General features: G+C 51.6%; 5 protein-coding genes across 10 annotated transcripts; 3 read left to right on the top strand and 2 right to left on the bottom strand.

Moving 5' to 3' along the window:
• Window positions 1–535: 535 nt before the first annotated feature.
• Window positions 536–2419, top strand: EIF4EBP3 (eukaryotic translation initiation factor 4E binding protein 3). The gene is made up of 3 exons (XM_090288183.1): window positions 536–766; window positions 1780–1950; window positions 2079–2419. The coding sequence occupies exons 1-3, from the start codon at window positions 664–666 to the stop codon at window positions 2105–2107; spliced, it is 303 nt and encodes a 100-aa protein (XP_090144309.1). The 5' UTR covers window positions 536–663; the 3' UTR covers window positions 2108–2419.
• Window positions 2420–3157: 738 nt separating this feature from the next.
• Window positions 3158–9912, bottom strand: SRA1 (steroid receptor RNA activator 1). Its single transcript, XM_090288181.1, has 5 exons — window positions 9179–9912; window positions 8930–9055; window positions 4603–4808; window positions 3771–3879; window positions 3158–3618 (listed from the first exon to the last, which is right to left on the bottom strand). Exons 1-5 carry the CDS (start codon window positions 9453–9455, stop codon window positions 3410–3412), a joined length of 927 nt encoding a protein of 308 aa, XP_090144307.1. The 5' UTR covers window positions 9456–9912; the 3' UTR covers window positions 3158–3409.
• Window positions 9913–9983: 71 nt separating this feature from the next.
• Window positions 9984–17147, bottom strand: APBB3 (amyloid beta precursor protein binding family B member 3). 6 transcript variants are annotated; one of them, XM_090288179.1, is made up of 13 exons: window positions 17068–17147; window positions 15454–15531; window positions 15210–15286; window positions 14371–14431; window positions 14018–14164; window positions 13766–13893; window positions 13261–13375; window positions 13050–13134; window positions 12715–12798; window positions 12327–12442; window positions 12004–12195; window positions 11582–11650; window positions 9984–10533 (listed from the first exon to the last, which is right to left on the bottom strand). In XM_090288179.1, the coding sequence occupies exons 2-13, from the start codon at window positions 15529–15531 to the stop codon at window positions 10303–10305; spliced, it is 1383 nt and encodes a 460-aa protein (XP_090144305.1). In that variant the 5' UTR covers window positions 17068–17147; the 3' UTR covers window positions 9984–10302. The 6 variants fall into 6 exon arrangements, with proteins under 6 accessions (XP_090144305.1, XP_090144304.1, XP_090144300.1 ...); XM_090288178.1 differs by lacking the exon at window positions 17068–17147 and adding an exon at window positions 16329–16353; XM_090288174.1 differs by lacking the exon at window positions 17068–17147 and adding an exon at window positions 15818–16313 and having other exon boundaries at window positions 15368–15531.
• On the top strand, window positions 16294–18705 carry SURMIR (SLC35A4 uORF mitochondrial inner membrane regulator). Its single transcript, XM_090288182.1, has 3 exons — window positions 16294–16483; window positions 17450–17548; window positions 18143–18705. Exons 1-3 carry the CDS (start codon window positions 16469–16471, stop codon window positions 18338–18340), a joined length of 312 nt encoding a protein of 103 aa, XP_090144308.1. The 5' UTR covers window positions 16294–16468; the 3' UTR covers window positions 18341–18705.
• A 56-nt stretch (window positions 18706–18761) lies between these two features.
• On the top strand, window positions 18762–20671 carry SLC35A4 (solute carrier family 35 member A4). Its single transcript, XM_090288180.1, has one exon. The coding sequence runs from the start codon at window positions 18767–18769 to the stop codon at window positions 19739–19741; it is 975 nt and encodes a 324-aa protein (XP_090144306.1). The 5' UTR covers window positions 18762–18766; the 3' UTR covers window positions 19742–20671.
• The last annotated feature ends 23 nt before the right edge of the window (window positions 20672–20694 follow it).

The following is a 20694-nucleotide window of genomic DNA, read 5'->3' as shown; positions in this document are numbered from 1 at the left end:
TAACTTATTCATCCTTTAATCAGTCCAGGTATCACTCCTTCCAGAAAACCCCTGACTTTCCCTTGGTGCTGTGCACTAGGCCTTCACAGCACTTTTCACCCTGTAATTGATTAAGGGGAGTCAGTACAGAGCTGTGCTGATAGGCACGGGCTCTGGAATCAGATACACTCACGTCTGAATCCCACTTTCCTTGGACTTCTACAAGATAGGTGGCTTTGAACCAATGACTTAACCTCTGGTTTTAGTTTCCTCACCTGTAAAAGGTGGCAAATAATAGTGATTTTACTGTCTTAAACTGTTGAAAGGAATGGGTGAATTAATACACGGTAGTAATGTGTGCGGGACCTCGCTTGTTCCCACCCAGCTGTAAACAGCGAGTAGTAAGTAGCTGAGCGTCTGCAGAATTCAGAGGCTGGCTGGCCAATGTTGGGCCAGGAGGAACTCCAAGTCGATGAAGCCTTCCAAACTTTTGTCAAGCCCTGTGTTGCTCCCTCATGGGTAGGGCGGGACTGTCAGATTGAGTGACGGGAGGGTGTCCCGCCCCGGGCGTGACGTTTTCCTGGTGTTGTTGCTGCGGTCGCACGTGGTCAACGGAGTCCGCCTCAGACTCCGCCGCGCTGCGTTCCGCTCCGCGTCCTTGCCTTCCTGCTCTTCTGGCTCGCTATGTCCGCATCCACGAGCTGCCCAATTCCCGGGGGCAGAGAGCGGCTACCCGACTGCTACAGTACCACGCCGGGAGGCACGCTCTACGGCACTACCCCGGGAGGTCAGCGGGCCGGCCTGGGGTCCACAGGCAATGGGGAAGCCGGCGCGTGTGGGCTGTCACGGGCAGGGGTGGGGAGGTGCGGTCCTTTAACTCTTCCGCAGGCCCAACTGCTGGTTGTAGCTTGGGGGAGGGCGGGTGGAGCCCAAGCCTAGTTTCTGGGTGACTCTGGGCCAAATCCTCACTGGCCTCGGTTCTGGGCGCCTTGCTCACCCGTCCCTCCTGAGTTTGCTGCGTGGGAGGCAATGGCCCCAACTGAGCTTGGCTTCAGCAGGGATCACCAGGTCTTGCAAACTTGCTAGAGCGGGCTGGGCATTTGGGGGCATGGGCTTCGGGTGTCTGTGGCTGGCTAGCTGGTGGCTGTTTGACTGGGCAAGCCGCCCTGGGGTCATAAGTTGCTGGGCTTCCCACTCAGGGGTTCCTGCCACGTGAAGGCTCAGGGGAGGGTTGAGGACAAGGGCGGGGCCCTTTGAGGACAGAAGTCTATGCCAAGTTCCTTTAGGTTGGGCTGAGCCTGATAGAACTTGGGAGGGGTCAGGATAAGAACAGTATGTCCCTGTTTCATAGGGAACACGGCTCCTCCCTGCAGGATATTAGAGCCCAGGTGGCAGCAATGGTAAAGCGCCTTCACATCTGCTGTTTGGTTTCCAGATCCACCTAGGCTTTACCTTGTAAACCAAAGCAATGAAGTCACAGAGCCAGAGAAGAGTAGCCTGAAGCACCTGAGCTCCAAGTTTGGTGCTCCTCCTAGAGTCAAGACCTTAAGTTCCCTAAACCAAATGCTCCTGCTTAGGCCAGCTGGGATGTCCCACTTGCTTAGCAGCATCTTGCTTAGGCCTAATAAGTCTTTTAAGTGCTGTGAAGGCTAGTCAGCTGAGATCCTGGCTGGGCTAGAGTAGTAGCCCTAGAAAACACAGGGAAACGTGACCTCTAGGTCCTTAAAAAAGCCTTTCTGGGGCCCCAGACAGCTCTATATCCAAGCTCCTGCCTCTTACATAGCCCCTACCCCTTAACAGGCACCAGGATCATCTACGAGCGAAAGTTCCTGCTGGAGTGCAAGAACTCACCCATTGCCCGGACACCCCCCTGCTGCCTCCCTCAGATTCCCGGGGTCACAACTCGGACAGCCCCACCCTCCAAGCTGGAGTTGCTAAAGGAGCAGAAGGAGACAGAGGAAGAGATACCCGGTAAGGAAAGTGGGGCCTGACCTAAAAATTAAGAAATGCCTTTGAGTCCAAATGTGCTGGTTAGGTTAAGAGTGGGGTTTTTGCACTGACGCTGAACTTGCAGACAGTCCTGCCTTTTCTCTCTCCAGATGACGCACAATTTGTAATGGACATCTAATCCAGTGCACATGATCTGTGTATGGAGTTAGAAGAATCCCTCATGCTGCTGCTGCCACCACCTCTTCCTGGGATATCCAAAGGCCAGCTGGCCTCATCTAATCTGAAAGGGAGTGACTTGGTTCTAGGCCTCCCTCAGTTCTGAGGAAGCTAAACCAAGTATAGGAGTGGGCACCTTGCCAAGCCCTTAGCTCTACTCTCTTTGGTCTGTAGGCACTCCTCTCAACCCCAGCTCTCCTCCCCCAGGGGCTGAGGCAGGGACTGGGGGATGCAGTATGTCACTGTCTGACTGCTTAGTAAACATTCGAAGAAATGCCTTGGCTCCAGTGTTCTCAATACTGAGGGCCCCAGCAGACCTGGCTAGGATCAGAGGTCCCAGGTCCCTTCCCAGTGCAGATTGGGCCCACTCCCAGTAGCAAGTAGAGCTTGTGGCAGGCTGTGGAGGCAAGTTACAGAAGACACCAAGCCATAAACAGCACTAGCCTGACCCCTGCCAAAGACTGTTCCAGCCTTTCCAGGAAGCAGCCTTCCTGGACTTGGCCTCTCCAGTAATCCCTCCCTATCTACCAAAGCAGAAAAAAAGAGGCACTGCCCTAACCTTTCAGCCCTCTCTGGGCTCTGCCCATGCTTTTCTGCCTCCCACCTATAAGTACCAATCCCCTTATTCCAACCCTGAAAGCCTGTACTGGCCCTTCTCAGGCCCCTTCAACCTGACTCTGTTGTCTTCAAAGGGTCAGAAGAAACCTTAGAGCCCAAATTTATTCAGCTATGTTCTTGCATGCCTCAAGGGTGATACAGTGCAAACAAGGCAGTCTCCTTTTCTTGAAGGAAAATTCTCCCCATGCTATTTGAACCCCTGTTTTCATGCTGAAGTGAAAGCATATAAAGATAAGGCTGCTCAGCCCAGCAAGGGGTGGGCATTTAGTTCTAATTTGGGGGAAAGTGGCAGGCAGTAATCTGGTCATTCCTAGTAAGGCCATCCGTGATGAAAGGAGGAAGAACTGAGGTTTGTAAGGTACACAGAGAGCAGGACAGTCAAGGACACCAGAAGTGACCAGCTGGGCATGGGAAGAGTTTATCTCTTAACCAGGGCCCACCATGGAGCTGTTTTTATTGAAATACATATGTTAGGGTTAACAAGTAACTTCTCTGTGGCCCCGGTGGGACCTCTTCCCCTAGAGATGGGTCAGGCCAAGGACCCCAATGAGGCAGACAGTCTCCCAAGTGCTAAAAGGGAGCCAAGTGAGACAAGGACTCCCATGCCAGGACACAGGAGGTGCTGTGAGGTGAATCTGAGGCAGGATTATGGATCCTGTGGGACACCTGGTACGGTCTGGTTCTCAGCTGTGGCTGTAGATTTCTCTTCATTAACTGCCGACTCTGTAGACAGGCTCCTCTTTTCTGCAATTAATCTTTTAACTCCCACCATCCACTGACTGACTTCAGTCACATGGTCAACCATGAGTGAGCGGTGGATGTCATCTGCTGCATCCCACCGGTGGTTTGAAATCTCTGAGGAGAGAGAGCAGCTGAGCATGCAGTCTGGGGCAAAAGACAGCTCCCACTCCTCCCCTCCCAACCAGTCAAAACCTCACCACCTAGTCCAGCTTAGCCAACGACGGCTGGATGAGGGCCTTAGGCTATACCAAGGGACCCACCCATACCCTGCACCAGCAGAGCCATCCTCTTCTTTACAGGCATTGACAGCTTCCCTCCAACCCACTGTTCCTGCAGCAGAACCAGGCGCCGGCTGATGTCATCACACACCTGCTTCTGAGAGACAGAGACGCCCTCCAAGTCAGTGCTGCCTGCCCAACAGGCAGGGGAGACCTTGCATCACATAGGGAGCACCTGCTTTCTCTGACCCAGGAACCTAACACTTAATCTTAGCATTCTGGTTCTTTACCCAAAGCTTAGAGGCCCCGCTGAGAATCTGATGAAACCTGTGGATCTCCTTCAAAGAAAAATGCCATGTAAGACTAGAATTTGAAAATTTCCTGTTTCTCAGGCCCTCAGAAACTCATTTTATAGTGCTACTTTACAAATACAAAAACTAAGGACCAAAGAGGTGAAAATTACTATGCCACTTGCCTTTAAGACTCCTCAGATCCCTTACCTCCAGAGAACTTAAACATCACAGATAGAAAAAGAGGGTTTCCTTCCCTTCCTAAGCACAAAATTGGCAGGGTCTGCTCTGAATGGCCTAGAGGTCCTAGAGTTATGAAAATCAGGCTGTTTATCACTAACCCGATTTGAATTCAACTCTTGTTCCTATAAGCCTCTTCCACCAATTGGTCTTCAAAAGTCCCTTGAACCCTCCTGAAACCCTGTGTTCTTTTTTGCTGGGAAGTTCTTAGCAGCTTCCAAAGGTGTCCACTACTCAGAAAAGGTTAAGAGTCACTGCCCACAGGATCAGAGAATCTACCTTTGGGAGTCAAACCTGCATCTGGCTGTCCATAGGAACCCTCCCCACCCGACCGGAGTGCCAGGGCTTACCTTTGTGTGGCCATGGCAGTCATCCAAAGCCTGTTCCAAAGGTCTCAGCACATCTTCCAGCAGAGTCTCACACTCAATGACTGGGACATCTGCAGGCTCCACAGCGGAGGCAGGACAACTCCCCATAGCTGGAGGCCTGGAAGCCTTACTTGAAGGAGGTGGAAGCCCCGCTGGGGGGGGCCCAGGAGAAGCCTCTGAAGTGGGGACTGAAAAGGGAAAGCAGGATCAAACAAACAAAGGTACAGCTGCTGCATAGGTAAGAAGCTCAACTCTAGCTTCATCCCTTCTAAGGAGGGCTATTCTCTAGGACAACATTCACTCAAAAATGTATATTTATGAAGTCCTTACTACATGCCAGACAATGTGCAAAGCATCAGAGATGGAGGAAACAGGTTTCTGACCTCAGAGATTAAATTCTAGAAAGGGACGGGGCACCAAAGTATATTACAATATTTCATGCTATAAAGAATTAAAATGGATAAAGTGATAAAGAGGAATAAAGGGTCCTACCTAGAAGGCCATTTAACTTTATCCCAGCCCAACCACTATGTGACATTTGGCAAGTTACTTTTAACCTGAGCTTGGGTTCCTCATCTGTAAAATGGGGATATTACTATAATAGCACTTATTTCAAGAGTTGCAATGATGATTAAGAATATAGGTACAACCCTGACCAGTGTGGCTCGGTTGGTTGGGTGTCATCCCACAAAGCAAAGGGTCCGCCAGTTTGATTCCCGGCCAGGGTACATGCCTGGGTTGTGGGTTCAGTCCCCGGTCAGGGTGCATATGAGAGAGGCAACTGATCACAGTGTTTCTCACATTACGGTTTCTCTCCCTCTCTTTCCCCCTCCCTTCCCCTCTAAAAACAAATAAATAAAATCTTAAAAAAAAAAAAAAGAATATAGGTACAGCTCCTAGATTGGTGTGTAGCAAAACCTATTCACAGAGTTAAGAACTAATGAGTGAGATAGATGTAGCCACAAAAAGTTGAAGGAAATGAGTGCTAGGTAGAGGTACGGGCAGTGCCCAGGAGGCCAGAAAAGTCAAGATGTTAATTCTGTAGGCTCTGTGAAAAACTGATGAGACTAGGTCAAGAATGGAGGCAGGGACACCAGTTGGGAGGTTAATGAAGCTGAAGTCCTGGAAAGAAAAGCTGCTGCATGGACTTGAGTGAAAGACTAGAGATGAGGGAAAGTGGAGTGGCCAGATTTATTTAGGAGAGAACAGACACATGACTTGGTGGATTGGGGATGAGGGAGAGGAGTCAGGGATGACTCTTGGTGTCTGACTTTAGTAATGGGATGGCGGGACCACTACAGAAACAGAGAAGACTGGAAGAGAAAAACCAAGAATTTACTCTTATGCATCAACATCCACGTGGATAATGGATTCATCTAATAATTTGGCTTCGTTTTCTTGACCTCACCTCCAGTGACCATCTTTTCCACCCTGCCTCAGTCTCATTCCCCTCTGCCATGTTCTCAACAACACTGAACCATCTCCAAAATCCAACCACCTCTCCTGCCCTTCCAGCTCAGCCACACAGATTTGACCCTGCATTAAAATCACTCCCTTATTAACACTCTTACCTCACATATCCCCTCCCACTGTCCCACTTTTCTGGTAAATCCAGCTTGCCTGCACTTGCTGGAAGGAAAAAAAAAAAACTATGCTGAGGAGTTACACTTTAAATCCATGGCTACAAATTTTTAAAGGTGTTCAACAGTGCTTGGAAATCCTACACTTTGCCTTCTTTTCCCAATCTTCGGAATAACTATTTTTACATCTCTAAACTTTCTACCTGTCTCTCTACTTCTGACTCTGCCTCATATTTCACTGAGAAAATCAAAGTCATTGAACAGGAACTCTTATATTCTCACCACCAATTCTACTAACCCACCACATCAGTGGCCACTTTCTTCCGCCTTCAATAGGTGAAAGGTCCCTGCTCCTATCAGAGGCCATCTCTCCAGCTGAACTCTGCACCCAGGCTCTCCTGCCTTCGCTAGCCTTCCACACTGACATTATCCCCTTTCTCCAGCACCACCAGTTCTCCCACTTGACTGAACCATCCTGTCTGCATACAAACACACTGTAGTGTATATACTACCTTGAAAACAAAAACCCTTCCTTGCCTCACATTCCATCTTCAGGTACCCCACCCCCTTTCTAATCTCTGCCTTAACAGTAGAATTTCTTGAATGCCTCGTCTTTAGTTACTTCTCCCTGTCTTTTCACATTCTCTTCTCAGCCCATTCCAGCTGGGGTTCTGTTCTCATCACTCCACAGACTGCTCTTAAGGTCGTCAGTGGTGATCACTATGTATGTCAAAACCAGGGGTCCCTTTTCTCTTACTTGACCTCTCAGCAGCACTCATCACAGTTGAGTCAAGATTTTACTCTGAATAAATTTTACTTTTTATTTCTTTGGCTATTTCTCAGCCTCCTTTGTTAATTCCTTCTCTACTCAACCTTGAAATGCTACAGACCCTTAGAGCTCTGTCTTGGATCCTCTTTAGGACTTTATCCACACACTCTCCCCTAGGTTACCTAAGTCAAGTCCATGACATCAAATACCATCCATATGGTGGTGACTCATTTCTATAATTCTGGCCTACACCTCTCCCCAATATAGCAGCCCAAATTTAACAAAGTTTGCTTTCCCTTCTCCCCCCTAACCCCTATTCTTCAGTCTTCTGATATCAGTGAAACTACCAGCCAGTTTCTCAAGCAAAAATTCAAATTACATTGATCCTTCTTTTCCTAATCTATTCATTCCTTTCTCCATAACACATCCCACCCATATCCATCCAATTCCTACCACCTCTAGTACTCCCACCCTTGCCCCATTCATCATTAAATCTTGCCTATTTATTAATTTTCCACTTCCCTATAACCTACCACACAGCAGATAATGATTTTTTTTAAATTTATTTTTAGAGAGGGGAAGGGAGACAGAAAGAGAGGGAGAGAAACATCAATGTGTGGTTGCCTCTCACATGCCCCCCAGTTGGGGACCTGGCCCACAACCCAGGCATGTGTCATGACTGGGAATCGAACCAGCGACCCTTTGGTTCACAGGCCGGCACTCAGTCCACTGAGCCACACCAGCCAGGGCTACAGTGATCTTTTTTAAAATGTAAATCGGTGTTTCTCAGTCTAGGAAGATTTTTCCCCTGGGGTAAATGTCTAAAGATACCTTTAGCTGTCCCAACTAGATGGGTGCTACTGGCATCTAATGGGATGCTGCAAACATCCTAATAGTGTAAAGGACAGTCCCTCACCACAAACAATTATCTGGCCCAAAATGTCAATAATGCCAAGGTTAAGAAATCCTAGCTTATATCATTCTTCTGCAGTGTTACAGTGTGGAGAATAGAGGAGTGCTAAGAGTTGAATCTGAGCCTTTCTTGGGGCCACAGTCGTACCTGTTGGCATGGGGACTGCTCAGGAGAAAATGTAGCCCTCCTCTACTTTAAACTGTTCAATGGTTTCAACTTCACGTAGATTAAAAATACAAACTCCTTATCCTGGGTTACAAAACTATGATGTGGCCCCTGACTACCATTTATCTCTATCCCTAGCCCACTGTGCTCTGGTCACTAGGTGTTCCTTTAGTCTCTTGAATTTGTCAAACTTGTTCAGGCCTTTGCACTAGCTGTTTCCAATGCCTAGAGTGCTCTGGCATCTGATCTTTGCATAAATAGCTTTTAATCATCCAGATTTCAGCTTAAATGTCAGCCCCTCAGACACCTTAGCTACCTTGTCACTCTCACATCACTTTTACTGCTTTGCAAATTCCTTACCACTATTTCATTTGTGTATCTCCAAAGCTACAGTGTGGACTCCATGAAAGCAGAAAACTTTTTGTCTTCTTCATTGCTCTCTAGTTCCCCCTCAAACAGTGCCTGGCTCATAGGTGATGCTCAGTAGATGATAATGAATGAATAACATGTTAAGTCTGAGATGCTTATTACATAGGCAAGAGAAGAGGTGGAACAGACAAGTGGACATACCACTATGGAGCTCTGGGAAGAGATCCAGGTTGGGAATAAAATTTGAAAGTAACTTAAGAGCAAAACTACATTAAAGCCATAGATCTGGATGAGATCACCTTGGATGAAAACATAGATTCTTTTGAAACCAACGTATTATTTATTGACCTGGGCAGTAGAGAAAACAAGGGGGTCAGAAAAAGGGGCTGCCCCTTTTCGGGGCTCCAACTTCTCTCACGAGATCCTCCGAGGAGCAAAAAGGACCCTCGGGACAAGCTTATCCCTGGCACTGCACATTCTCGGCCGGTCTCCGCGCCCAGGGCCCCCACGCACCTCTGGGGGATCCATCCTGGGGAGCGGCGACTCTCTTGGTTAGCGGACTGCGCTTGGGTCCGCCAGCCTGGGTCTGCAGCCCGTAGGAGAACTGCGGCGGGTCGTTCCAACCGCGCTCCTTGTTGCCTGCGGGGCGGAGGGCAAGTGTGAAGCCAGTCCACGGGAGCCGGAGGGTCTGCACCCCACGCAGTCACCACCCCCGGCCTGGGAAGAGAGGGCCCAACGCCCCTAGACCCCCGCTGTGCTCACCTGGCTTAACGTATAGCTCCGCCATCTCCACTTCCGCACGGCCAGCGGGGCGACGCGTCACTTCCGGGACGGTAGCCGGTCCTAGCTTGCGGGGAGGGGGGGGCCTTGCCCCGGGCTGGTGGCCTGGAGCCGTTCTGGTTGGACTGTCGTTGAGAAACTCCGGCAACCCTGCACCCAGTCTCTCAAAGGACGGGCCCTGATCACAGGCACCAAACGGCGCTGGGCTGTCTTCTAGGAGGCGGCGCTCTAGGAGCCCTAGTACCCTCAATCTCTCCATTCTCCCAGTTGCTCTCAGGAGCAAGTTTAAACCACCAGAAGCTCCTGCCCCACGTATGCCCGTCTGTGACCTAACCAGGCAGACTTCTAGAACCTCACCCCGGACCCCTGCCTCTACACGTATACCCTGTAGACTTGATTATTAGTACAAAATTCCTTTGGTACGCGGGTGTCATCAGGAAGCCTCCTACTGCTTTAGGCCAGGTTGTCCCATTGAGCTCCCTCAAGTCTGAGATTTCCTAGTTTTACTACACTATCTTCTATCTTGTTTGGCCCTTGTTGGTTTCCCTTTCTGACAGTCTCAGAAAATGGAAACCCTGTTTTATCACATCCCCAATGCCTAGTTTAAATGCCTGGCACAGAGAAGACCTTAGAAAATATATTTGTTGAATGAATGACTTCAGGTTCCCATCACACCCATGTCCTCATGTGACTACAGACAGCCACCAACACCAAGCACAGACATAGACACTCACTTCACACAGGTTAACCCCCAACCCTGTCCCAGACCCAATATACTCACATCCAGTGAGGTCACTGAGGGATTTTTATTTGTACTGATTTTGCTATAAAGTGTTGCTGAGGTAGAGCCAACTGTCCAGGGCTGGACAGGGGCAAGGAACACAGGGACCCAGGGAAAGGAGAGCCAGGGTCCTAGGTTGTGGTGCAGGGCCTCTCAGTCATCCATATAAACAATTAATAAATTGGGCAATAAATAGAGTGTGCAAGGTGGGAGGGACAGGCAGAGAAGGCTCCAAAGGGTGAAAGGCTGCAGGCCCCTGGGGAATAAAGGGGAACAGAAGTGGGCATGGACCCAGAGCCTCTTTCCCCAGTCCTCACAGATCAATTTAGGGCATATGGAGCAGAGAGGGTTTCAGCCGGAAGGCATCAAGAAAAGAGAAAATGCCCCGCTTTCGTTGGGCTGTACCCCCAACCCCTCCTTTGAGCACAGGGAGAGGCAGGGGAACTCCTGGGGAGTCCATGGAGCTGGTCCGCTTGAGCCGCAGGCGGGCACGGGCCTGGGCACCCCAGGCCTTGCCACGAGCTGCAGAGGCCACAAGACACTTCTGGTATTGAACCTAGGGAGAATGGGTATGTGAGGATCCAGCTCCTTTCTGCCTCAGGCTCCCTGAAAGCTTCTGCAGGACAGGGGACTGGCCAAGGCTTCAGTCTGATAGGAGGCTGGTACTCCACCACATCTGGAGCCCCCACAGCATTCGCAGGTAGCTCAAGAACAAAAATATAAAACTTGACATTTACTGAGCACTTAAGGGGGGCTGGACACTGTGCTAAATGCTTTGTATAAAATAACAACCCAGTTATTTATCACATGTTATTATCCCCATTTTACAAATGAGGGAATTGAGATTTAGAGAGAATATATGACTTGCCCGAGGTCACCTAAACAGAAAATGAGGGAATTGGGATTCAGACTTCGTTCTGCCTGACTGCAGAGCCTGTGCTCTAAACCATGCCTTACCACTACGCTGACTCTCCATCTCTCATTGCAATGGACTGGCCTCTAGCAAAGTGAACTCCCTAATCAAGGAGAGGGTCTTCAATTCAAACTCTATTCCCAATACAACTACCCCAATCTTCTCTCATTTGAACTCAACAGGGTTCTAAATGGTCTTCTTGCCTTCCAAATCTTTTACCTACACTATAGCTTAAGTGATCTTCCTAATCCACAAACCTGACTTCACTGTCCTTCTCAAAACCTTTCAATGGCTTTTATAGAGTGCCTCAAGATAAAATACACTCATCACCCATCTGACCTAGAAGTTCTTCCACAACCTGGTTTCTGCCATTCTTTCTGCCCCCATCTCTCACTCCATCCCCCCCTTCGCACTCCAGATACACTGGATTCTCTCGGATACTCTATCCCACTAATACCTCTTACCTTTACAACTGAAGTTCCCTGTACTTGGCACACCTCCTGTCCTACTTCCCTTCACCTAGTTAATTTCCTCCTCAGACATTCAATTCTCAATTTCCAATCACCTCTTTCAGGTAGGCTTCTTGAACCCCTGAACGGACCTTCTCCTTTCTAGTCTGTCTCTGCATTAACCTAAGGCTGTGCTCTCTATACGGCTGAAGGACAGTGCCTGGTTCCCTGCAGGCACTCACATTTGTTGAGTGAATGAGTAAATTGAAGAGTGTGACCATTCCACATTCAAATGCCCACCAGGAAATAACCTACATAAGACAAAAAGGAAAGACAATGCCCATTCTACAGGGCACAGCCCCTACACAATTCCAGCTGAATGTTGAAATTTGTGCATGTGGACTCAGTATCAGAGCTTCTGATACTAAAAAAAAAAAAAAAAAAGGAACAGCAATTATTATGTGAAGTTTTTTGGCCTTTAAATATTGGCAACTCATTAAAACTTACTAAAATAGGATGAGAGCCAAATAAGACACTATGAACCATAGTCAGCCCTGGTATCACTGGTTTGTGATTTCTGGGGAGGGTGCCAATCCTGAGCCCCAGTCACTAGTAGAAAGCAGCTGCAGGGCAACCCTACCCACCATTCCCACCCCTAACTCACCATGCAAGCAGCCTGCACAGCTTCAGAGAGTTCCCCTGCATGGGGCTGGCACCAGAAGGCCGCGCACTGGAAGCTCTGACGGCCCAGGTCAGCAATGAGGCCAAAGGTGTGTGGGTCGCGGCCAATGCCAATAAAGGTCACAAGGCGCACAGGACACTGCCACAGTGGCTCATCCTCTGCATCAGCCTCTGCCTGCCCACAACCAGGCCTAGTCACTAGAGGGCCAGGCACAGGCTGGAACCACTGAGCTCTTCCGGCAGCAAGGAATGACCCCCAGCATCCCTGCCCACCCCTCCACAACCCCTAACTTCAACTCCTGGTACCTGAATGGAATGTGCAGTCATGAGAGAGTCAGACACACTGAGCGTGGCGGGGACCCAGGCATCCCGGTCCCCCCGAGTGGTAAGGATACCAATGGCCTCATTCAGCACATCGATTCCTGGGGGAATATGTCCACCATGGTGTCTCCCAGACATAAAGAAGGAAAGCATCTGCAGGGAGTGTCTAGGCCCATCTCACTGACTTGGAATTCAGAGAGAAGGGAAGAGAATTCCTGGAGCTGGGCTTAGAATCCAGAGTTGGAAAGGGTGGTACATACCAGGCTATACAGGCCCATGGAAACATGCTGAGAAAGAGTGATAGATCCCACCTCATCCACCTTCCCCTTGCCTTATGCAGCCTACCAATCCCTCTAGCCCACTCAGTCCTCACCCATGGCTTTGGTGACTGGCAGGGTCCCCATGTACAGTGCCTCGTACTTCTGAGCAGCCTGGCTCACTGCATCCAGCAGCTCCACTGAAATATACACAGCATGTTGGCCTGGGTGCTCTCTCAATGACCACTTCCCCACCCTTCTGAGAGAGCTGGAGCTCGCAGAAGATAGAAGAAAATACCATGGATGCGCCTCCAATTCAGCGCTTGGGATTCCTGGAATCAGGACATATCAGATGTCCCATATTTCCAGGGAGGTACTAAGTGACCAGGACACCCACCCCGTCTTTCACTAAAGGAGCCTGTTGCTGCAATGCAGACCTCCCTCCCCATACCTTGCCTTGGCAGATCTTCTGGGGAGATAGGGTCTAGGGAACTGCAAGAGGAATCACCACCAACCCCTACTCGCTCTGACAAGATCTGAAACACAATGCAGCCATCTTAAGGCACAAGGAGAGGGGAATTGAAGTAAGGGAGCCAATACCACATGCCCCAACCACCCTGGCAGCTTCAGACCCAGCTCCCTCCCACATTCCTGGCCCTTACCTGGGCACAGAGTCCATGTAGGGCACTGGCAATGGCCTTGGCAGGGACGTCACAGCGAAACACATGGCACTTGAGCATACAGCTGTCTTTATCACCCGCCACAAAAGCGAAGTCCCTGGCAGGTCAGAGATGGGGCTAGGGTAGAGGCTGGGTAGGGGCAGGGACCTGCAGTGCCTGCAGGAACCTAGAAAGTCAGGCAAGGGATACGGAAAAGGATGGACAGGAAGGTCAGGGCTGGAGCTCAAGGCACCTAGCCGTCACTCACCTGTCACTGTTCCGGAAGCATGTGGGAGCACAAGAGAGAATCAGCTCAGCCTCTCAGGCTCTCCCCCATCTGTCCCTGTTGAGCTGGGCCCACCCTCCCCAACCAGGGCTGCACCAGGCAGGGAAGGCAGAGCTTGGGTCCATGTCAGAGGATCTGTGTCCAGGGGTTCAAGTACAAGGGATCAGGATCAGTGGGGAGCACAGCCTGCAGGGTGGGGTCGGGGGATGTAGGAGTCCTCACCGGCCCTTGGAGCTGCCCACACCCCATACACGAATGTGCACCAGAGGCTGGCAGTGGATCAGACTGTGGTCCAGGGGATTCACCAGGCTCATGGCATCCTTCTTCAGGATCATTAGCATGTTCTGGCCCTGCCAAGTACAGAACACAGCCTGGAGCTCAGATGAAGATGGTTGCCATGGGGAACAGGCAATTCAGAGATGACTACCTCTGCTGGACCCAGGGCTGAAGCTGTTGAAGGGCTGGCCCACTCACCTCGCCCCAGGCACCATCTGGAGGCTGGCTCCGGCTACGGGTCTGGGCCAGCTGCTGGATGCAATTATTGACTGCAATACTGCTCTTCCCTGGTACCAGGTCCTCTTCAGGTACCTCCACCCAACCCAGAGAGCGAACTGCAAAGCACTGATGGGTTGGGAGAAAGGGCAGAAGGGCGCCAAGTGAGTAGAGGTGGAACAGGGTAGGAGATGCCATAGGCTCCACACATAGAAAACCTCTGGTACCCCCTCCCTTCACCCTTGATTATCTCTGCTCAGCCCAATCCCACCCCTGACCTTTCCCTTGGGACCCTCCCCAATGCCGAGGGCTGGCCCTCAGGCCCAAGACATTACCTTAGCCCCTGGTTCCATGTTCTGGATGTAGGATTCCTCACCATACCAGGACAGAGAGTTACTGGAACAGAGCAGAGCTAATAAGGGACCACACTTCCTATAGAAGGGATACTGGTGAGGCACAGACTACTTAATAGGCAACAGATATGGGATAAGACCCAGAATATAGTGTCCCAAATATAAAACCAGAGCAGAACAAGGCCAGGCCATATTAAATAAATGTAACGTAAAGAGTGTGACTTAGGCCCTGGCTGGGTGCTCAGTGGATTGAGCACCAGTCTGTGAACTGGGGGGTCACCAGTTCGATTCCGGTCAGGGCACATGCCTGGGTTGTGGGCCAGGTCCCCAGCTGGGGATGTGTGAGAAGCGGTCACACATTGATGTTTCTCCCCCTCTTTCTCCCTCCCTGCCCCTCTCTAAAATAAATAAATAAATAATTTTTTTTTTTTTTTTAAAAAAGAGTGTGACTTAGAATCTGAGGAAAATATCAGGACACAGGACATAGACTACAAGTTGCAAACATGGAACAGGGTCCAAAATTTTGACCAGAGCCCCAAATCAGGACAAGACACTAGAACACAGGGTGAGAACTTCTGTGAACAGAGGCCAGGACAGTGGCCAAGGTCTAGAACATGGTATGTCAGGACCCAGAATATGGAAAAGAACATATGGCAAAAGACAGAGATTGGAATAAGTACAAAACTCAAAATACTGAGAGCCAAGAACATGGGCCAGAGTCCAGAACCTAGGCTGGAAAGCAGACTGTGGATCCAGCTGCATTTCTGAGTGTCATGGCACCCCAAGCCTTTCATTTGACCAGGCCTATCTATTCCTGTTACCTCTGGTCCAGTGAGCTCTCCAGGCTGGAGAAAGATCTCCCTTTGGGGGGCCGAAGTCCCCAAATCCTTTCTGTCCTCTGCAGAGAGGGAACTAGGTCAGTGTAGCAGCAGGCTAGGTCCATACATGAGCTCAGGGCCCCTCCTCACACTCCACCTACCATGCATGGGCCCTCTGCATCTTCTGGCTCCCAGGTTGGGCGCTGCCACTGGGTACTACCGCTGGGTACGTGCCAATAGTAAGTACCTGCAGCATCATGGATCTTCCTCCAGCCAGGGGGCAGGCCTGCCTCTCCCTCCAGACTCTGGTCTCCCCACAAGTCATCTACAGGAACACGGGATGAGGAAGGGGAACACAAGATTGGAGAAGGGCATATTCGTGGGTTCAGAAAAACACTGTCAACCCTTATGCTGGAGGTCCCGGCTGACGGTCCAGGCTCCCAATCTTGGATAATTATTACAGTACAAAGATCAGGGTTCATCTGTACCCTGGTTCTCACCCCGGGACGTTTCCCCCTCCCTGTCTTTGAGCCTTGGGGTAGCCCTTCGCGCTCCCTCCTCCACTCTCTCAATTGCCGGTGCTCCCTCCCATGGGGCCCCTCCGTGCACACCATCGCAGTTGACCAGAATTATGGCCAGCATGTAATCCTTGCCCAGCATTCCCCGGGCCGCGTCCCCGCCGGCCTCCGCCCGCCTGCACTGTCAGCCCAGCTCGACCTCTGGAGCTGCTGCGCCGAAATGCTCAGCCTCTCTGCGCCGCAGTCAGCCAGACAGCGGACACTGCCCAGGTACAGAGCGGGGCAGGGGCTGGGTCCCGGTGGTGAAATAGGACGGGCTGAGCAGCGGCGCGCGCCGAGGGGCGGCGCATGTAAACAGGCGTCTGGACTCCAAGTCGGTGCGCGTTTGGTGCTTGGGTCCGGGGCAGGAACTCCGTCGCGAGCGCGCTTGCCTACACCACCACGCAACTACGGGCTTATCAACCGGCTGGGACACGCCGGGCGGACGTGTGCACGTTCACACGCACACAAGTGAAATCATCACGCCCAGGTCGTAGGCACGCGCGCACGCGCAGCCTGGGAAGCGACAGCAGGAGTCACTGGGGAGTATCTGTGGGCAGCCTACCGCCTAGGCTCGGGCGCCGAAAAGCCCGTCCACCCTTTCCAAAACTGCCCCGGAAGTGTCTCCGCTTTAGGTAGTGATGGGCTTAGCACTTGGCATGAGGGAGGCGGGGCTGCGCCTGCGCACCAAGTTCGGCGGGGAAGATGGCGGATGACAAGGTGAGTGACCATGGGGGTGATCTGCAGTCAGGGTAGTATTCACACCTGTTTAGTCCTGGGGAAAGAACGACACTGGAGCAGCTTATAGGTGAGGGTGCCCCTTTCTTTCCCTGGGGGCCGATTTTTGCTTCTGTCGACGGCCTCAACAGTGGGAAGTAGAGTGGCGGAGCGCTACGGGAGGCAACGGAGCTGGGGATCCCGCAGGTGTCCCCTCTGGGAGACCATCACGATCCCTAGTTATTCGCACACACTCAAACCCTTGCACTCTGACACACTCCTCCCTCTACTCCATTTCCTAGCCCTCGAAATTTCCTCTCCCAGAGACACGTTTCCAGTTCACGCTGGTACACCCTCATTCAAACAGTCCCTTGCGCACACACTGAGTTTCTTACTTACCTGCGATCAAAATCTCTCAGTTCATTTACCCGCACTCCTACAGACAGCCATTCCCGATCTCTACCGTCGTGCACGTGTGCGTAGTCACACATTCATTTTGGGTGGCCTTGCAGGGGAAGGGGGAAGTTCCAGCACAAATCAGATTTGCCCCCGATTTGTCCAGGGAACTGTCTCGGGCCATTTCTTACCTTCGGTCTGGAAGTTCAGCACCACTCCCTCGTTTACCCTGCATTAGGCCTTGGGACTCAGTAGACAGGACAGACTGGCCTCCACTTCCAGATAGCCTATGTTCTAGTCATTAGTACTTCCCTGATCTGATTGCAGGTCTCCTAGCTGTCCCTCCCACCTTCCCTACACACTGCTTACTATATAAAGTTCCTGTAGGTTACTGATGGACATCTCATCTGTCACCCCTCCCTGGCCCCAGTGTGAATTCAGTGCCTTCCTGTCATCTCAGGAAGGTGTTATATGAAGAGGTTTCTCAAGCTCACCCCATCCCAGCTTCTGATAGGCTTGAACAGGAGATGGGGCTAGGTCAATCTACTGGAGCCAGTGTCTCCCTTATCCTAGGATTCTCTGCCCAAGCTTAAGGACTTGGCGTTTCTCAAGAACCAGCTGGAGCACCTACAGCAGCGTGTGGAAGACGAAGTCAACAGTGGTGTGGGCCAGGTAACTGCTGCTTCTGACCCCACCCCCTTAGTTTGCATTGCCGAATATGCTTTTGAATGGGCGGTAGAGATTTATTCAGCACATGGTTATTGAGGGCCTGCTCTCTGCACCTTCAAGGAAAGTTTCCCTGGGAAAATGGCATTTGAACTGGGATCTTAAATGGGGATTAACAACGTGAAGAGGGGAGGAGGGAATATTCCAGGCAGATGGAACAACAGAGACAAAATTCTTGTGGTGGGAGATAACACGATGAACATGGGGGTGACAGCAGTTCAGTTTGGCTGCGATAGTGGGAGAGCATGCTAGGAAATGAGAAGCAAACAGACGTCAGATTCCTCAAGGACATATCTGTTGCTTTGTGGCAGTAGGGTTCTGAGTTTGGAGCTTTCTAACCCTAGGGTTCTAAGATTATATGATCAGGACTCCTAGGTTCTTTTTCTGCCTCCAGAACCTTGAGAAAATCTTTGGAGAGAATACTACAGCTTTCTGGAATAAGGAGGAGCAGGTGGCAGGATGCTCTAACCCCGGCTTGAGTAGCTCCTGGTTAGAGAAGGGGAGAACTTACTGAGTTTCCTCCTCAATCTTCTTCCACAGGATGGCTCACTCTTGTCCTCCCCATTCTTCAAAGGCTTCCTGGCTGGCTATGTGGTGGCCAAACTGAGGGCATCAGCAGTATTGGGCTTTGCCGTGGGCACCTGCACTGGCATCTACGCAGCTCAGGCATATGCCGTACCAAATGTGGAGAAGACATTGAGGGACTATCTGCAGTCACTGCGCAAGGGGCCGGGCTAGCTCTGGATCCCATGGGGGAGGCAGGATGAGCAGCTGGGGCCTGCAGGTGGAGACCTCTTGACCATAGACACCATATCTGGCTTCCCCAGCTGTCACCCATTTGCTGTCAGCAACTTTCCTGCCATCTTTGGCCTTGCTTCCCTTCCTGCAGAGGATGGACAGCGTCTTATCAGCCAACACCCTGGACTCCTTTCCTTCCTGTCCCCATGGGACTAATCCCAAGACTGTGGCTTTTAAGGCCACCAGACCTTTTCCTGCCTTGACTATAGAGTTTGCAGCTGACTGTGATCCTTAGCATTCTCTCTGGCCATGTACCACAGCTCTTTCCTCTTGTGAACTGGCTCCATATCTTGATTCTCGCCAAATGTGTCACAATCCTCACTGCCCCTCGCTAGTTATGCAGTTTACCCAGGGTCTGGTGTGGGCATGAGTGTAGAAGACGGGGGTGTGCCAGGCCTGGGCCGTTCCAGGCAGGCCCGCTGGACCCTGATGCTACTCTTGTCCACTGCCATGTATGGCGCCCATGCCCCATTGTTGGCACTGTGCCATGTGGATGGCCGCGTGCCCTTCCGACCCTCTTCAGCTGTGCTGTTGACTGAGCTGACCAAGCTACTGCTGTGCGCCTTCTCCCTCCTGGTGGGCTGGCAAGCATGGCCCCGGGGGGCCCCACCCTGGCGCCAGGCTGCCCCCTTTGCGCTATCAGCCTTGCTCTATGGAGCTAACAATAACCTGGTGATCTATCTTCAACGTTACATGGACCCCAGCACCTACCAGGTGCTGAGCAATCTCAAGATTGGAAGCACGGCCCTGTTCTACTGCCTCTGCCTCCGGCACCGCCTCTCTGCGCGCCAGGGCTTAGCACTGCTGCTGCTGACGGCAGCGGGGGCCTGCTATGCAGCTGGTGGCCTCCAAGACCCTAGGAACACCCTTCCTGGGTCCCCTCCAGCAGCTGCGGCTGGCCCCATGCCCCTGCATATCACTCCACTAGGACTGCTGCTCCTCGTCCTGTACTGCCTCATCTCAGGCTTGTCATCTGTGTACACAGAGCTTCTGTTGAAGCGACAGCGGCTGCCCCTGGCACTTCAGAACCTCTTTCTCTACACTTTTGGTGTGCTCCTGAACCTAGGTCTGCATGCAGGTGGTGGCCCTGGCCCAGGCCTCCTAGAGGGCTTCTCAGGATGGGCAGCGCTTGTGGTGCTGAGCCAGGCACTGAATGGACTGCTCATGTCAGCTGTCATGAAGCACGGCAGCAGCATCACACGCCTCTTCGTGGTGTCCTGCTCACTGGTGGTCAACGCCGTGCTCTCGGCAGCTCTGCTACGGCTGCAGCTCACTGCCGCCTTCTTCCTGGCCACACTGCTCATTGGCCTGGCAGTGCGCCTGTACTATGGCAGCCACTAGCACCTGACCACCTCCACCCTGACTCCCGACCCTGGAGACTGGGCATCGCCCAGCCCCCCTTTCCCTCAGCAGCCCTGAAACAAGTGCCTTGTGAGAAAAGCTGGGGACGTGAGAGCAGCCAGGTGGGTAGATGGTGTACTCCTTAGGGACTTGTAGAGTGGCTTTGATTAAGGAAACTAGAAACCTAAAACACCCCTTTCCCCCGAGTTCTTCCTAAGGAATCAAGGGAGCATCAATACCTAGGCCTGAGAAATGACCCCACATCCCTGATGGAGAAGGTTCCCTGCCGTGTCCTCCATGAATGCAGTTGCTTAAACTGGGCCGTGGGTGACAGTTGGTTCTCCTTGCCTGCTGTGGCCACCCCAGTAGACCGAGCCCCAAGGCCTGGTGCTGGGTGCCCAGTCCAGCTGTGGCACATGATTCCCCCATAAAGGATACTTGCCCATCCTCCCTACACACACACTGTCTTGCAGAAAAGCCCAACGGCCACAGATACCACCCCCATTGCCTCGGCTGTTATGAGGAGTTCCCCTAGCTCTAGCAGCGTCTGGAGCCAGTGCCCCCTGCTCCCTCCACAGTGCTGCTCTCCACACCCAGCCTTTGTTTTGGAAACCCCAGAGGGGCTGGGGCTTAATTCATCTCAGGAAATGTCCCTGGGCCCTGGCTTAAGCCTATACTCCTGACCTCTCGACTCTTCCAAAGACTTTTGAAGCCCGCTGCCCCGTCTACAGCTCCTAGGAGTTACCATCCTTCCCGCTCTAGGTCCTGCTGCTGCCTAGCAGTGTCTCCATTCCCAACAGCCACGGAAGTTTTACACAGAATGACCTGGGACCAGGCACAGGGAACCTTGTATAGCTCAATCAATGTCTAACTGCATAAGCAATAAGGTCTTAATAAAGCATTCTGGAGTGTAGGCAATTCCTACAATCAGCCATAATTGTCCTGTGCATTCT

Source organism: Furipterus horrens, unplaced genomic scaffold (genome assembly GCF_987537825.1).
Source record: "Furipterus horrens unplaced genomic scaffold, mFurHor1.1.pri manual_scaffold_10, whole genome shotgun sequence".
NCBI lineage: Eukaryota > Metazoa > Chordata > Mammalia > Chiroptera > Furipteridae > Furipterus > Furipterus horrens.
This window is presented reverse-complemented; position numbering and strand designations above follow the sequence as displayed.